The sequence below is a fragment of the Canis aureus genome, chromosome 4, assembly GCF_053574225.1.
Source record: "Canis aureus isolate CA01 chromosome 4, VMU_Caureus_v.1.0, whole genome shotgun sequence".
NCBI classification, from domain to species: domain Eukaryota; kingdom Metazoa; phylum Chordata; class Mammalia; order Carnivora; family Canidae; genus Canis; species Canis aureus.
Window position 1 is genome coordinate 51,048,629 of NC_135614.1, and position 19,041 is coordinate 51,067,669.

Below are 19,041 nucleotides of genomic sequence, written 5' to 3' on the forward strand. Positions count from 1 at the left end.
TAAATTGAATATGCTTCATTGAATTGTTACAAAGATTAAACCAAATAATATATCTAAATACTTACACAAATGCTAGATTCTTACTTAAAAAACATGTAATTAGTAATATTAAGACCAAATCATTTTTACTTTGACTGTTTTTGATAGAAATACTTTGAAACATTTGATCCCACTCTCATAGCATTTTACATGGAGGTCATTGAAAATTCATTATACAATTATTATAAAATAATAGAAATTTATGTTGTTAAAGGATTTTGGAAATCATCTCAAACAAATTTCCTCATTATAAAGATGTAGAAATGAAGGCCCAGAGAAGCTCACTGCTCATCTAACCTAGTGCAGGAATCTGTTCCAATGCACTGTTGACTTTAAGGCATTATGGCTTCATTACTTTATTCTTTAGAAGGAGGGCTATGTGCCCCCAATGCACAATGAGCCCACAATTTTGAAGCTAATTTTCATATTCTTTTGCCTCACTGATTTTTATGTGCTGTCATTTCTACTTTTGATTTGCCTGATTCTTTAGCTCCTCCTATTTTTTCATATTTTACCCTTCTCATCCACTTTGGAGTAAGAAACAAATTAGAGTGAACGAGGTTTAAAATAGGAGTTAATAGGCTTTGAGTGAAGGTAGAGTGACTGCTGTGAGTAAAACACTTGACTTTCAATATCTATATTTTGGTTTATTTACTTTGTGGATGGTAGTTGAGGGGAATTCTGAGCTAAGCAACAGGTTATCACATTTTTTAAAGATTTATTTATTTATTCATTTTAGAGAAAGAGCACAGGGAGGAGGGGCAGAGGAGAGGTTAGAGAGAATTTCAAGCAGACTCTCCACTGAGTGGGGAGCCCAACCTGGGGCTTCATCTCACAACCCTGAGATCATGACCTGGGCTAAAACCAAGAGTCAGATGCTTAACCAACTGAGCCACCTGGGGGCCCCACATCAGGTTATCAATTTTATGAAAAAATTAAAATCCCTAGAAAAGTGAACTATAGATAAAAGTGAGGCATTGTTACATTCACATTTGGATAAATGTAAAACTCAGGAGTTGATAATTAATTAATAAACTATCACCACCAACAAAAATAATCCAAGAATAGTATTTAAATTATGAGATTTTAATGTGCTCATTAGAATTCAAACGTAGAAGTTAAACAGAGAAGGTTGTCTGTCAATTCATTTTATAATAATTGAGAAACAAACAAATTAATTATAGAAATGTAGGAAAAGTCTATTTGCATATTATCTTTATGACTGTACATAAAGCATCTAGTCTGGAAGAATTTCCATTCAAAGGGACATTAAATTAGAGTAGTCCTGATCTACAGGTCTTCCCCAATATTTACTCACATGCTCATGAACACACACACAAAGATGAATGTAGTTCAGATTCTGGAGGATATAAGACAATAATTGCCTTTAGTGTTTCTGGGGCAGAAAGCATTAGACTGCCAAAATCTGGGTTAAGGACATTTTTATGGCATAACACGTAATCAAATAACCAAACTTTATGGGAAGTTCTTTGAAATGTTCATGTAGCTAGCACCTCACATCACTCAAACTTCTACAGCAGTTTGTGGTTTCTTTTGTTTTTGGTGTGATAATACACATTTTATTTTTGTATCAACTAATCTTTGTTTAAAAAGTGAGTTTATGATTATGGATTTCATAGATTTCTTATTATGGTGCCTTATATATACTAGACACTGTTCTAAGCAATTCACATACATAAATTCATTTGATGATAACATATGGAAATAGGTTTTCACCAGTAAAAGCTTTCTGACAAATCCCTCTTCCCCACCAGCTCATTTGGCTCCACCATCAGCTCATTATGGCTCCTGAAACCCAACCATTAGGACGTATTTTAAAGAGCTTAAACCGGATATCAGAAAAGTTTAGGTTCAAGTCTGTGTTCATGTTTAAGCTACTATCTCTTGGTTGCAAATTCACACTTCTATGTAACATTGGTGCTAAACTATACAGCTTTTATTTCTCCCTTTAAGATGCTTCCTACACAGTCTGGGAATAGGAAGCCCTCTAGGGAGATGAGAAGAAAAAAGAAAAAAAAAAAAAAAAAGGAGAAAGGACTTGCTTAGTCTGTTCTAAGCATGTTCTTATATAAGGACTGTCCTGAGAATGGCCCTCCACTTTGGCAACAGCACTTGGTTCAGCCCCTAGGTTTTTGTTGCATTCCCAGGACTAGCCCCATCATGACCAAGGTATTGACCCCTTTAAAAGTCTGGGTGCCAGCTCCTTGGGAATCTTACTCAGGATGCTATTCCCAGCCCCTTTTCTTTTTTCCCCTAACTTTAAGGATAGTAGGTGTTTCTCTATCTGAACTGCACTTGATACCAGGAGATGCTGAAGTTTATTTGGTCATGCCATGTCCTTTAATAAAGTACTGCTCTCCTTTCCAATAGGAAGTGTCATAATAGTAATTCTTAATATGAAGTCACATCACAATTAATTAAAAGCATCACTCTTGTTGATTGTAATGAAATAATCCTGAGAATCAAGTGCCTTTAATTCTTAAATTTTAATGCAGTTCTGATGGCTCTAAGAACTGTGGGTAGTTAGTCCTCTTCTGACTTCACTGGAGAATCAACAGGCAGAAAAGTATAAGCTCGGGGCTTTTAATTCTCAGTTCAAGTAATAGAGAACAAAGGAGATCCTATGGCAGTCTCAAAAGAATCTCTTATTTCTTGTAGCTACAGGGCTGGCTTCTCTTTAAAAGTAGATGCATATTTTAATTGTACTGATTATAGAATTACAATGTAAATCAAAATCTTACATTGGCCATGTCTCTTATGAGAAAATTAGGACATTAATTGGGAAGGAAAGTGAGGCTAAAATGTATGGTGATATCTGAGTGGACTTGAACAATGCTGAGAATCTTAGAACTCTTAAGATTTTATACGACATTTTAAAAAAGATTTTTATTTATTTATTTGAGAGATGCACACGCACATACAAGTTGGGGAGAGGGGCAGACAGGGATAGAAAGGGGCAAGCAGACTCTGCTAAGCATGGAGCCTCATGTGGGGTTCCATGAGGGGCTAGATCTCAGCATCCTGAAATGATGACCTGAGATGAAATCAAGAGTCAGGTACCAACCAACTGAGCCACCCACACGTCCCACTAAGACTTTCTTAGCAATGGAAGCAACCCACCTTCCTGGATGTGAGATGATCCTGCTCTTGTATTAAGACCCTTCAGTAATTCAACCAGGTAAAGAATTGCAAATAAACCAGTTGACAGGCTGACTGAGAGAAAAGGGTAATAGAAGAAGGAAGTCATTTATATCAACTACAATCATGTAACTAATATAGATATGGGGACCATAGAAGCCATGCATATTTTATTCCTTGCTTATTACTTTCATAAAAATATATAGCTCTGTCTTTGCATAAAGATCCCATGGGTATTTAAACAAATTGATATTTGTATATATTAAATACTTTCTTTTGATCTCCTTTCTTCTATACCCTTGCTGTTTTATAGAAAGAGGTTTTCATTATAGACAGGCTTACAATTGAATCTTTGGGAAATAGATTATTCAAGGGGGACTGTGATTATATTAGAAGATTAAATGTTATCATTCAAAAATGGATGCTGTGATTCTTGCCTAGAAATGGATATGATGGCTGTTTGGATTTTGTGTATCTCCTTTTTGGACAAATGCTGAGAGCATTTTATTTGTATGAAGGATAATTGCATCTTATTGCTGTGAGACAGTATACATATACACAGAAATGAATGTATGATATCCACTAACTGACATGGTGAAGTATATCAGTTATTAATCATTTATCTGTCACCTCCAAATCCAACTTTCCATACCCTATTTTATGATGCTGGGGCTGGGACCCTTTAATGTTCATTTCTTCTCTGCCACTGTCAGGTTATTCTAGTATAAAGCACTGAAGGAAGAGTAGAGAGCAGAGGGAAAGGAAAAGGAACATTCTCCTTTTTATTAACTTGCTTTGCCCTTTAATGTTACCCTTCACCTTTGTGAAAACAGTTGATTCCAGTCTCCAGTGTTTTGCACTCCCAGAACCAGCCACATTGTGCTTTCTCAAGGTGTCCATTTCAGTCAAGCAGCACCTCTTCCTTTCGAGTCTGATCCCAAATGTGCAAGTGTTCTCTTGCACACAGCTGAGATCCTAGCAGCATGTGGACAGACCACAGAAGTCTGAGACCCAGCCCAGAGGTGCCCCTCCTCTGATTATCTGTGATTCCACCATCAGCTATGTGGAACCCTGACTTTGGAGGTCTGATTCCCAGTTCTGGGGCTTCCTTCTCTGAGCTGCTTAGCTACTCTCACCATCCAGGTGATAGCATCTTTTCAAATGACTGAGTCCAGCTCTGTAAGTACTCTTACCCAACTTTCTAGGCTCGGCAAAAGAGCCTACCAGTTCTGTTTTGGTGTCTGCTCCTATAGTTACTATCTCTGCATTGCTCATTTATCAGCTCCTTCTATATTAAATTCACTTTATTAAAATACATAAAATCTAGTTTCTGTTTTACACAGTCCAAATTTGTGTTGGCTGGGATAAGTCATGTCACCATTCAGATTCAAATCTTTACCTGTTTAATTGGTGGATGGTTATAGAAGGGATAGTATAAATAATACTAAGATGGTGTTTCCCAATTTTTTTCTGGTGAATACTAATCCCAAAATTTCCTCCAAGCAAAATAATACTTATGGTCATGGGGATTTGGGAAATGTTAAATACTATAGCAAACAGTGAGAGAATCATGGTGCACATAAGCATAATAAATGCTCTGAGCAGTCCAGCAGAAAATATTTATTTTACTCTGATTCAACATCTCTTCCCAAATTATTTGACTAGGAAAACTATTTTGTTTACAGTTAATCTCTATTACCACTCCATGACATACATTGAAAAATAGTATTCTCTAGAATCCTTAGCAATTCAGAAATGTTACAATTTTATTATTTTTTTCAAGATTCTTTTATCAAGGAGAAATCTAATACCAATAAATTGGTTTTACTTATCTATTTCAGCTCTAAGCATAAATATTGACTGAAAGTAATGTTCTTTGCAGTGAAATGTAGAATGAATGTTGAAAGGGGGGCAGGAAGGATATCAGAACACCATGAAAATTATTACAGGAAACAAAAGACAAGATGAGAGAATTCTGAAGGGGATTAAAACGAGTTGCATTGGGTTCTGTGAGGATGTATATGGTTATGATTAAGTGAATAAGCTATAGATTCACACTGCGTGGGTGTGACTCTCAGCTATACTACCTGAGTGCCATTTGCTTTTGGAAAAAATGAGTTATCCTCTCTGTACCCTGGTTTCTCATCTTTAAATGGAAGATGATAATAGTATATACTTTACCGGTTTGTGAGGAAGATTAAATGTAATATAGCATACAAGATGGTAACACTTGCCTAGTGTTTAATGTACTCCCTAAAACAGAAGCAGGCCCAGTATAGTTAGACTAACTTAATTTACATAGAAAAGAGTAGTAACGAAACAAGCATAAATTGTTTAAAAGAAGAGGACCTCTAAAGGGCATCTGATCAATCCCTTTCATCCTATAGCTGAGAATACAAGGAAGTCTCCCAAAGACTAAGAGATTTGGTCAGGTAGCTAATAGAGACATTGGATGGAGCTCTCATTCTCCTCACCCTTAACAGGGAGCTATTTTAGTTACCCTCTAATTTGTTGGGCTGTAGAATTTTCGCATTTTTTCTGGATTAAGTCAAGAGTAGTGATCTCAAAATATTTCTTTCTGAGTTCATTGCTCAGGGTAATCTCAGTGATGTTTAAGGCCCAACAACAACTAACGAAGGTTTATCAATTTGGACAAATCATCCTGCATGCTTTTTCCTACCTTAGTTCCTGTTTCCCTAAGACTATTATTCTCTGTGGTAGAAACATGGCTAGAGTCAGCATCAGGAAGAGCTGGGATAGCAGAAAGAGAGACAAGTAGTCTCATTCATGTTTTTTTTTTCTGCTTTATTCAGGTATAATTGACAAATAAAATTGCAAGGTATTTAGAATGTACAATGTGATGATTTGATATATGAATACATTAGGAAATGATCCCCTCCATTGAGTTAGTCAATTAACATATCCATTAACTTACATATTTACCTTTTAGGTGTTTTTTTTTCCCCCTGAGAACATTTAAGTTCTCTCTTATTGACTTTTTTTTTTTAAGATTTTATTTATTTATTCATGAGAGACACACACAGAGAGAGGCAGAAGCATAGACAGAGGGAGAAGCAGACTTCTCTCAGGGAGCCCGATGTGGGACTCCATCCTGGGACCAGGATCACGCCCTGAGCCAAAGGCAGATGCTCAACTGCTGAGCCACGCAGGTGTCCCTGTTACTGACTGTCAATCATACAATAGAGAGTTATACTATAGTTACCATGTTATATATTACTTAGACTGTATTCATCTTATAACTGAAAGTGTATTGAGTGAGCAGGAAGGAGATGAAAGATTGACTCTGAATACAAACATGACTCTATTTTTTTAAAGATTTTATTTATTTATTCATGAGAGACACACAGAGAGATAGGCAGAGATATAGGCAGAGGCAGAGGCAGGCTCCCTGCAGGGAGACTGATGTGGGACTCGATCCCAGGACCCGGGATCATGACCTGAGCCGAAGGCAGATGCTCAACTGCTGAGCCACCCAGGTGCCCCTCGACTCTTTGTTTAGAGCCAGATGACTGATCCTGCCTGTGCCGCACCTTCTACTCTTAGAATCACCAGGGACACTAACACTGGGTAGAGGTAGTCTCTTCATTTCTTCATACTTAAGGAAAGTCTTCTCTCTAGCTTTATCTAACAGATACGGAGAACCATGTTTATTATTGTTTTATTTAGTGGTATACTCAAGTGAAAAATATGAGATATAGCCACAGTCATAACAAGGCTCCATTATAATCTTATTTTTTTCTACAATTTCATGGAATTATGATGAGCATATTATTTTGAAAGGAGAGCCTAATGAGATAAAACAGCACTGTATTGCAGTCCAACTAAAGCTATGTACATATGCATACTTTATTATTTATTTTTATTGAGGTAAAACAGCACAGCAAGGTTAAAAACAAATGGCTAAGCTCAATACAGGCTGTACAAAGATGCTGAAAACAATATTACTGGCATAAAGGTCTCCAACATGCTGGTATTAACCTATTGATAAATATTTAGACTATTTATATTTTGCTCTCTTTGACAACTAAGCCAAAATAAATGTATTTTAAGGCCACCTTTGGATGTGTCAGCATGTCTTAGTTTATCTTCTTTGTGGTAAAGGCTATTCACAGTGACAATTAAAATATTGAACACTGAAGGACAAAGATTGGCAAATTCATCTTGAGTACATCTTATTCTCTTAAAATTTTTTCTCTAACATACAAAAAAGTCATATTTTCCAACAACTTTCAACTTCTAGTTCTGAGGAGTAACATTATTGCTTTTTGGCCCATATATGCTTACTCAAAGCTATGTGTTACAGATTTTCAATGTTTCAGAAAAGCATCTATACAAGTCTTAATACTACAAAATAAGAACTTACAGAATACAAGTTGTCTTGGCTGCAAGCTATTCAACACTGCTGCTCACTTCCATTGTGTCTTTGGAAAGGTAAACTACCCAGTATACAAGGTTAAATCCTGCAAATGCAACTGGGAAGAGAATCCGAGAATACTGGTCTATTTTACTGGTGCCTCCAAAGGCTGGAGAGAGTGGTGGGGGTGTGACAGGTGTTGATTGCAAGATGGGAGCTCTTGTGAGGACTTTGCTGGCCTCAGGGGATGGAACTATTGGCAAAGTCAGAGAGGTGATTCTTTTCTTCAGATGATACTTGGAATCAGGATGCTGTAAGGAAACGACATAAATATTCAGCTTAAATCAAAGACTAGAGATCCCTTAGTCACTTTTTCACCATTGACAGATGTTATTATATTATAATATCACATATTATTATATATTTAAGATAAGATATTAGCAAATGCTTGTTTAAATATTGACAAAATTTTTTCAAGATTTTATTTATTTGACAGAGAGAGAGAGAGTGAGAACACAAGCAGGTGGAGCAGCAGGCAGAAGCAGGCTTCCTGCTGAGCAGAGAGCCTGATGGGGAGCTCAATTCCAGGACCCTGAGATTGTGACCTGAGCCAAAGGCAGACGCTTAACCAACTGAGCCACCCAGGCACCCCAATATTAGCAAATTCTTAATAGTATTTGATGGTGCTACTCTTCCAAGAAAGTGGTAAAATAAATTTAAAAAAATGATTTGCTTCATCCAACATCCTATAATTTAATACATCAGCAATTGATGCCAAGCATATTCCACATTCTAGAAACTGTAATGACCATTAGGCTATTAGGAAGAACTACACTGGTCAATTTCAATGCTTATTTCATCATCCCCACGTTTTCCTGGTGGTGCATAAGCCTATAGAACAATGAGTGTAGGCAACAAAGGCAATTTCAATTTGGAATATATGGACAATTAGTTAATATAAGAAAATCTAGCAGTTCAGTTAGTTGATATCATCCTTTTCGCCTCTATCCTCATCTTCACATGTTCATAAATTTGAACCAGCTGAGAAAACAGCAACAAAAAATATTAAAGTGCTTGTGTATGTGAAAAGGCAGAGACAAAGTATCAGTACCCATAAACTGAGTGGAATGACTATTCATCCCTTGATATATACTGCTTTTTAAGCTCATAAGTTCTATGTTGAGAGCTTTCTGCTTCCCATTCAGAACTTCTCCACTGGTCCTCCGTCTTAAGTCACCAAAAAATGATTTCATTTACTGACTTCAGAATTGTTATACATTCTTTTTTATCATTAGAAATCATAAGACAACCATTTTTAGTCCTGAAAGGAATATTTAGCACATTAATTGTCAGCTGAGAAGGCTAAGTCCAGAGGGTGGAGCTGGAAAGGCCTCGCTCCTAGTCACACAATTAGTAATAAACTACACCGGTCAATTTCAATGTTTATTGCATCATCCACACATTTTCTTGTCTTTAAAGTACTGGGTCTAGTTCAGAGACCCTAATTCTGTTTGCTTTAGACTCCTTTCATACCATTGGAGGCCAGGGGACCTTCCTCTGATTTATATATTTTCTTATGTATATCCTGCAATAGTCACTCTCCTTGTGGCCAGGTTGTCCTTGCTGGTTTCTGCCTTCAAACACTTGCTGTACATGATCTCTGCTCTTGTAACACTGCCTTGTTTTCTCCCTGGCAGCAAAATCACCACTTTGATGCCTGGCAGGGTATGTTACTCACGTGAGCAGACTCCCGTGGTTTTAGCCAGCAACCCTACAGCAACAGGATGAGGCAGTCGCCTCCCCTGTGCGGGTTGAGCCACAGGACCAGAATGACCTGCCGATGTGGTGACATTTGGAGTGCAAGAAATAATGAATCCAAGAACCTCTTCTCTCTATAGTCCTCTTCTGAATTTTGCCGTGTGATTTGTCATAGAATTTACTGAGTACCTAAATAATAATAGTCATCATTGAGAGTTAAAGCCCAGTGTGCTTTTAGAGGCCATGGGAAAATCTCTTCACCAAAAGCAAAAATGAATCTCTGTAGTCATGTCAGATTTCTCATGACCATGGTGAATTTCAAGGAAAGAATATCTTTATTTGTTATGTATTCACCCAGTATTGTGCTAAGGACTCTTTACAGAATTAAATAAATCATAGGTTTTGACGTTAGAATATAATAACTTAAATAGTAGAGGACTCTGTCTGCAAATCTTAGACAGGAAATAAATAACACCTTCCATTAAAATCATGTGACAGCTGAGGACTACTGTGCCCATGGTCACCAGCCAGTATGTGGATAGGACCAGAACAGTGGTATTTTGGTCTCAGTGCAAATAGAGAATAAACATAGCACCTTCTTTTCAGAGTTTCTATCATATATCTCAGACTCTAATTTGAATTTTTAGCCATTTACTATGTTATTGAAATATTCTCCCACTGAAAGAGCAAAATATGTTACTATTTCATTTTCTAGAAAGTGTTATCCTCCTCCCAGATACATGGAACACTGAAATACTTTAGTAAAATTTCTAAGGATCATGATGGAGGAAAATGAGAGCAAGCCTTTAGAGCAGATTCTCTTTCTAAACTCATCTTGATTTTTAATAGCACACATTGCCCGCGTTTATTTCCCTTTTTAAGAAAAAAGAGGGAAGACATGAAAAAGGTCGTTGAGGCAAAAAATGATTATAAAACATAATTTACCATGAAAATGTAAAGCATTGTTTTATCTCCCCCTCTTTAAAGCTATGGGAGAAAATAGTTATTTGTCAGTCTTATGGCATTGTCACAATGTCACACATAAAGTAAGAATTACCAAATGACATTCAAAACACATGAAAAATTTAATGGCATTAGCCAGGAAGATCCCCTACAACAGGATTCCCCATTTCCTCATCTACTTCCCCAAACAATCTTTATGGAGGGTTAAGAGTTAGGAAGACAATAAAGGGAAAAAGCCTTAGATTGCAATTCCATATATACTAATTTTCTGCTATATGAAGTTCCCTTCTTTAAAGCTAGGGACAGGGGGGAGGAGCAAGATGGCGGAGGAGTAGGGTCTCCAAATCACCTGTCTCCACCAAACTACCTAGAAAACCTTCAAATTATCCTGAAAATCTATGAATTCGGCCTGAGATTTAAAGAGAGACCAGCTGGAATGCTACAGTGAGAAGAGTTCGCGCATCTATCAAGGTAGGAAGACGGGGAAAAAGAAATAAAGGAACAAAGGCCTCCAAGGGGGAGGGGCCCCGCGAGGAGCCGGGCTGAGGCCGGGGCGAGTGTCCCCAGGACAGGAGAGCCCCGTCCCGGAGGAGCAGGAGCTGCACCGACCTTCCCGGGCGGAAAGGGGCTCGTGGGGAGTTGGAGCAGGACCAGGAGGGCGAGGAGGCCCTCGGGCTCCCGGGGACAGTAACAGCAACTGCGCGCCCAGGAGAGTGCGCCGAGCTCCCTAAGGGCTGCAGCGCGCACGGCGGGACCCGGCGGGACCCGGAGCAGCTGAAGGGGCTCGGGGGCGGCTCCGCGGAGGGGGCTGCGGGGCCCCGGGAGCAGCTCGGAGGGGCTCGGGCAGAAGAAGAGGCTCCGTGCGGAGGGGGCTGCGCGGTTCCAGGAGCAGCTCGGAGGGGCTCGGGCGGCAGCTCCGCGGAGGGGGTTGCGCGGCCCGGGAGCGCGAATCCACCAGCGCAGGCTCCGGAGCGCAGGGCGCCGGGACACAGCCCAGGATCCCGCCTCCCCCGGGACAGGCAGAGGCCGGGAGGGCCCAGGACAGCAAGGACGCTCCTGCCCCAGCTGAGCAGATCAGCGGCCCCGCCCCGGAGCCTCCAGGCCCTGCAGACGGAGTTCCTGCCGGAGCTGAATCCAGGTTTCCAGAGCTGCCCCGCCACTGGGGCTGTTCCTCCTGCGGCCTCACGGGGTAAACAACCCCCACCGAGCCCTGCACCAGGCAGGGGCACAGCAGCTCCCCCAACTGCTAACACCTGAAAATCAACACAACAGGCCCCTCCCCCAGAAGATCAGCTAGACTGACAACTTCCAGGAGAAGCCAAGGGACTTAAAGTACACAGAATCAGAAGATACTCCCCTGTGGTTCTTTTTTTTTTTTTTTTTTTTTTGGTTTTTTTTTTTGTTTTGTTTTGTTTTGTTTTGTTTTGCTTTTTGATTTGTTTCCTTCCCCCACCCCCTTTTTTTCTCCTTTCTTTTTCTTTCTCTTTTTCTTTTTTTTTTTCGTTTTTTTTTCTTTTTCTTCCCTTTTTTTTTCTCTTTCTCTTTTCTTTCCTTCTTTCTCTCCTCTCTTTTTCTCTTTTTCCCAATACAACTTGCTTTTGGCCACTCTGCACTGAGCAAAATGACTAGAAGGAAAACCTCACCTCAAAAGAAAGAATCAGAAACAGTCCTCTCTCCCACAGAGTTACAAAATCTGGATTACAATTCAATGTCAGAAAGCCAATTCAGAAGCACTATTATACAGCTACTGGTGGCTCTAGAAAAAAGTATAAAGGACTCAAGAGACTTCATGACTGCAGAATTTAGAGCTAATCAGGCAGAAATTAAAAACCAATTGAATGAGATGCAATCCAAACTAGAAGTCCTAACGACGAGGGTTAACGAGGTGGAAGAACGAGTGAGTGACCTAGAAGACAAGTTGACAGCAAAGAGGGAAACTGAGGAAAAAAGAGACAAACAATTAAAAGACCATGAAGATAGATTAAGGGAAATAAACGACAGCCTGAGGAAGAAAAACCTACGTTTAATTGGGGTTCCCGAGGGCGCCGAAAGGGACAGAGGGCCAGAATATGTATTTGAACAAATTCTAGCTGAAAACTTTCCTAATCTGGGAAGGGAAACAGGCATTCAGATCCAGGAAATAGAGAGATCCCCCCCTAAAATCAATAAAAACCGTTCAACACCTCGACATTTAATTGTGAAGCTTGCAAATTCCAAAGATAAGGAGAAGATCCTTAAAGCAGCAAGAGACAAGAAATCCCTGACTTTTATGGGGAGGAGTATTAGGGTAACAGCAGACCTCTCCACAGAGACCTGGCAGGCCAGAAAGGGCTGGCAGGATATATTCAGGGTCCTAAATGAAAAGAACATGCAACCAAGAATACTTTATCCAGCAAGGCTCTCATTCAAAATGGAAGGAGAGATAAAGAGCTTCCAAGACAGGCAGCAACTAAAAGAATATGTGACCTCCAAACCAGCTCTGCAAGAAATTTTAAGGGGGCCTCTTAAAATTCCCCTTTAAGAAGAAGTTCAGTGGAACAGTCCACAAAAACAAAGACTGAATAGATATCATGATGACACTAAACTCATATCTCTCAATAGTAACTCTGAATGTGAACGGGCTTAATGACCCCATCAAAAGGCGCAGGGTTTCAGACTGGATAAAAAAGCAGGACCCATCTATTTGCTGTCTACAAGAGACTCATTTTAGACAGAAGGACACCTACAGCCTGAAAATAAAAGGTTGGAGAACCATTTACCATTCGAATGGTCCTCAAAAGAAAGCAGGGGTAGCCATCCTTATATCAGATAAACTAAAATTTACCCCAAAGACTGTAGTGAGAGATGAAGAGGGACACTATATCATACTTAAAGGATCTATTCAACAAGAGGACTTAACAATCCTCAATATATATGCTCCAAATGTGGGAGCTGCCAAATATATAAATCAATTATTAACCAAAGTGAAGAAATACTTAGATAATAATACACTTATACTTGGTGACTTCAATCTAGCTCTTTCTATACTCGATAGGTCTTCTAAGCAAAACATCTCCAAAGAAACGAGAGCTTTAAATGATACACTGGACCAGATGGATTTCACAGATATCTACAGAACTTTACATCCAAACTCAACTGAATACACATTCTTCTCAAGCGCACATGGAACTTTCTCCAGAATAGACCACATATTGGGTCACAAATCGGGTCTGAACCGATACCAAAAGATTGGGATTGTCCCCTGCGTATTCTCGGACCATAATGCCTTGAAATTAGAACTAAATCACAACAAGAAGTTTGGAAGGACCTCAAACACATGGAGGTTAAGGACCATCCTGCTAAAAGATAAAAGGGTCAACCAGGAAATTAAGGAAGAATTAAAAAGATTCATGGAAACTAATGAGAATGAAGATACAACCGTTCAAAATCTTTGGGATGCAGCAAAAGCAGTCCTAAGGGGGAAATACATCGCAATACAAGCATCCATTCAAAAACTGGAAAGAACTCAAATACAAAAGCTAACCTTACACATAAAGGAGCTAGAGAAAAAACAGCAAATAGATCCTACACCCAAGAGAAGAAGGGAGCTAATAAAGATTCGAGCAGAACTCAACGAAATCGAGACCAGAAGAACTGTGGAACAGATCAACAGAACCAGGAGTTGGTTCTTTGAAAGAATTAATAAGATAGATAAACCATTAGCCAGCCTTATTAAAAAGAAGAGAGAGAAGACTCAAATTAATAAAATCATGAATGAGAAAGGAGAGATCACTACCAACACCAAGGAAATACAAACGATTTTAAAAACCTATTATGAACAGCTATACGCCAATAAATTAGGCAATCTAGAAGAAATGGACGCATTCCTGGAAAGCCACAAACTACCAAAACTGGAACAGGAAGAAATAGAAAACCTGAACAGGCCAATAACCAGGGAGGAAATTGAAGCAGTCATCAAAAACCTCCCAAGACACAAGAGTCCAGGGCCAGATGGCTTCCCAGGGGAATTTTATCAAACGTTTAAAGAAGAAATCATACCTATTCTCCTAAAGCTGTTTGGAAAGATAGAAAGAGATGGAGTACTTCCAAATTCGTTCTATGAGGCCAGCATCACCTTAATTCCAAAGCCAGACAAAGACCCCGCCAAAAAGGAGAATTACAGACCAATATCCCTGATGAACATGGATGCAAAAATTCTCAACAAGATACTGGCCAATAGGATCCAACAGTACATTAAGAAAATTATTCACCATGACCAAGTAGGATTTATCCCTGGGACACAAGGCTGGTTCAACACCCGTAAAACAATCAATGTGATTCATCATATCAGCAAGAGAAAAACCAAGAACCATATGATCCTCTCATTGGATGCAGAGAAAGCATTTGACAAAATACAGCATCCATTCCTGATCAAAACTCTTCAGAGTGTAGGGATAGAGGGAACATTCCTCGACATCTTAAAAGCCATCTATGAAAAGCCCACAGCAAATATCATTCTCAATGGGGAAGCACTGGGAGCCTTTCCCCTAAGATCAGGAACAAGACAGGGATGTCCACTCTCACCACTGCTATTCAACATAGTACTGGAAGTCCTAGCCTCAGCAATCAGACAACAAAAAGACATTAAAGGCATTCAAATTGGCAAAGAAGAAGTCAAACTCTCCCTCTTCGCCGATGACATGATACTCTACATAGAAAACCCAAAAGTCTCCACCCCAAGATTGCTAGAACTCATACAGCAATTCGGTAGCGTGGCAGGATACAAAATCAATGCCCAGAAGTCAGTGGCATTTCTATACACTAACAATGAGACTGAAGAAAGAGAAATTAAGGAGTCAATCCCATTTACAATTGCACCCAAAAGCATAAGATACCTAGGAATAAACCTCACCAAAGATGTAAAGGATCTATACCCTCAAAACTATAGAACACTTCTGAAAGAAATTGAGGAAGACACAAAGAGATGGAAAAATATTCCATGCTCATGGATTGGCAGAATTAATATTGTGAAAATGTCAATGTTACCCAGGGCAATATACACGTTTAATGCAATCCCTATCAAAATACCATGGACTTTCTTCAGAGAGTTAGAACAAATTATTTTAAGATTTGTGTGGAATCAGAAAAGACCCCGAATAGCCAGGGGAATTTTAAAAAAGAAAACCATATCTGGGGGCATCACAATGCCAGATTTCAGGTTGTACTACAAAGCTGTGGTCATCAAGACAGTGTGGTACTGGCACAAAAACAGACACATAGATCAGTGGAACAGAATAGAGAATCCAGAAGTGGACCCTGAACTTTATGGGCAACTAATATTCGATAAAGGAGGAAAGACTATCCATTGGAAGAAAGACAGTCTCTTCAATAAATGGTGCTGGGAAAATTGGACATCCACATGCAGAAGAATGAAACTAGACCACTCTCTTTCACCATACACAAAGATAAACTCAAAATGGATGAAAGATCTAAATGTGAGGCAAGATTCCATCAAAATCCTAGAGAAGAACACAGGCAACACCCTTTTTGAACTCGGCCATAGTAACTTCTTGCAAGATACATCCACGAAGGCAAAAGAAACAAAAGCAAAAATGAACTATTGGGACTTCATCAAGATAAGAAGCTTTTGCACAGCAAAGGATACAGTCAACAAAACTCAAAGACAACCTACAGAATGGGAGAAGATATTTGCAAATGACATATCAGATAAAGGGCTAGTTTCCAAGATCTATAAAGAACTTATTAAACTCAACACCAAAGAAACAAACAATCCAATCATGAAATGGGCAAAAGACATGAACAGAAATCTCACAGAAGAAGACATAGACATGGCCAACATGCACATGAGAAAATGCTCTGCATCACTTGCCATCAGGGAAATACAAATCAAAACCACAATGAGATACCACCTCACACCAGTGAGAATGGGAAAAATTAACAAGGCAGGAAACAACAAATGTTGGAGAGGATGTGGAGAAAAGGGAACCCTCTTACACTGTTGGTGGGAATGTGAACTGGTGCAGCCACTGTGGAAAACTGTGTGGAGGTTCCTCAAACAGTTAAAAATAGACCTGCCCTACGACCCAGCAATTGCACTGTTGGGGATTTACCCCAAAGATACAAATGCAATGAAACGCTGGGACACCTGCACCCCGATGTTTCTAGCAGCAATGGCCACGATAGCCAAACTGTGGAAGGAGCCTCGGTGTCCAACGAAAGATGAATGGATAAAGAAGATGTGGTTTATGTATACAATGGAATATTACTCAGCTATTAGAAATGACAAATACCCACCATTTGCTTCAACGTGGATGGAACTGGAGGGTATTATGCTGAGTGAAGTAAGTCAGTCGGAGAAGGACAAACATTATATGTTCTCATTCATTTGGGGAATATAAATAATAGTGAAAGGGAAAATAAGGGAAGGGAGAAGAAATGTGTGGGAAATATCAGAAAGGGAGACAGAACATAAAGACTGCTAACTCTGGGAAACGAACTAGGGGTGGTAGAAGGGGAGGAGGGCGGGGGGTGGGAGTGAATGGGTGACGGGCACTGGGTGTTATTCTGTATGTTAGTAAATTGAACACCAATAAAAAAAAAAAAAAAAAAAAAAAAAAAAAAAAAAAAGCTAGGGACAATTATTACTTTCTCTGTAAGTTTTCCTTTTCCTTAAAAATTTGAGAAAGCAAATGTAATGTATATATTTACAGATAAGATAGATGGATAGATATTAGATATACAAAATATGAAAAAAAAACAAAAAACAAAATATGTATCATAGATATATTAGAGAATACTTTTCTGCCTACTTAGCTGTTATAATTTACTTAGCTGTTAATCATACTCTTCCTTGTAAATATGATTTCAGTTGTGCCTTATATCCTTTCCTGACATAAAATCTCCTTATTGGTAGAGGGCGTATTATTTCCAAGTATAAGTGCTTCACGATACCTCACCAGTGCACAGAACGTAAAATGTGCTTGATAAGCATATGCTGAATCAGCAAACGAATGAAAATCTAAACATTTCCAGGATTTCTTAGAGTGATCAGGCAAGGAAAAGAAAACAAAAAGTTTTATGATTATTTTACATTATATTTTAGTGTATCATTTCATATTACAAGTACCAAATCTAAATGCTTATAATTGACAAGTATTACACAGCCCTTAGCATGCATTATTTTGCCTATTCCTGGAAAAAAACTATAATGTAATTATTATTTTCATTTTAGAGATGAGCAAATGAAGGCTGAAGTGGGAAACTCACACAAGGTAATCACTGCCTGAAGTGATTAATCACTCTCAGATGCTTGAGATCACATTCTTAATAATTTTTATGATTTCTTCCCATCAGCTCTAAGGTTCAGGGCATGGTTTCTCAAAAACAAAACCATTGATACTTTGGGTAGGATGTTTCTATGTTGTGAAAGATTATCCTGCACATCATGGGATATTGAGAAGTATCACTGGGTTCTTCTACCCACAAGATGTCTGTAGCATCTCCCTCCTCAACATTATGACAACCAGATATATCTCCAGACATTGCCAAATATTCTCTGGGGAAAAAAGTCACCTGTTACTGAGTATCACTGGCTTGTTGGAGTTACAGCTATCTCACTGTCCAGCAGTGCTTGGGGGTATTTCTAGCAGGCAGGAAATATGATATGCTCAAGGAAATGCAAGAGGCCTGGCTAACCCACATGCTAGATAATCAGCTCCTGCATAACTGGGAATTGGCAGTACAGGAAACTGGACTCCAATTTAGAAGAATCACATTGAATTTCTGAAGTGAAAAGAAAGCCAATTTTACAAGCCATTCAAGATACAGGTTTGCTTCAGACCCCGCCTGTTCTATTGTAAGCCCAGCAGCTTCAGCTGATGGTAAAATAGGTTTTTGTCAGAGTCCAGATGAGGGCTCAGCTTGGGGCTGTCACTGTTTTGAGTGGAACACCTGTGGTTTTGAATTTTTCCAGGGCTTCCCTGCTGCTGAATGCCATCCTGCTTTGGGTATTTATAGAGCACTGCTTTGTTTTAAGTAATGCCATATTGCAAAGGTACTTTGAGTCAAACTGGACTTTATGACAATCAATTATTTGATGTAAAGATAAGACATTTGGGAAGTACTTAAAGCAATTTTGATACAGCATTCAGTGAATCTAATATGTTAAAGAGGAAGGGGCAATGGGTTATCTCTCAAAAGAGATATTCTAGCCATGGCTGCATTATCCAAGGGACAAACAAAACATCTGCTTTTTGGACCAGCAGACGGGAGCATCAAATATAAGAGAAATTTGAAAACATTTAGTACTTAATTTTTTTTAGAAAACTATTATGTGAATTATTATGGAGAAAATAAGAATTTCAAATCAAATTTTCTTGCATCTAAGTAATAGCTTGTAGAATTGGGACAGAGATGATTCCAGAATTTCTACAAAGAAGCAGCTTATTGGCAGCAATCTGGTGGGTCAGTGGTGTAAGGTACATGTCTGGAAATCATACTGGAATGTTTGGAGGGTAAAGAAGGGAATATTGGATGGGGATTTGATAGAAGGTATAGAGAAAGAACTAACTACCTACACCCCTCATCTAATCCACCCTGACCTCTCTATAACTTATGCAATAGCACAACCATGGTGAAGGGACCCAGAGTCTCTGATGGGCTTAGTTTAACCCTTAGTTCTACAGAGTAATGATAATATTCAAAGAAATCCAGGAAATATTTGGAACATGGGAAGTAAATCCTTTAGT

The 19,041-nt window shown here is 39.0% G+C and overlaps 1 protein-coding gene across 3 annotated transcripts in view; it reads right to left on the reverse strand.

Moving 5' to 3' along the window:
- Positions 1-6,519: 6,519 nt before the first annotated feature.
- The window catches only part of GABRA6 (gamma-aminobutyric acid type A receptor subunit alpha6), a 39,228-nt gene continuing 26,706 nt past the window's right edge, over positions 6,520-19,041 (reverse strand). For 2 of the 3 annotated variants that reach the window (XM_077895628.1, XM_077895626.1), the window contains one exon: positions 6,520-7,884. In XM_077895628.1, the coding sequence (XP_077751754.1) occupies positions 7,609-7,884 (276 nt within the window). In that variant the 3' untranslated portion in view covers positions 6,520-7,608. The remainder of the gene's footprint in view (positions 7,885-19,041) is intronic. The other variant, XM_077895627.1, reaches the window with a different exon arrangement.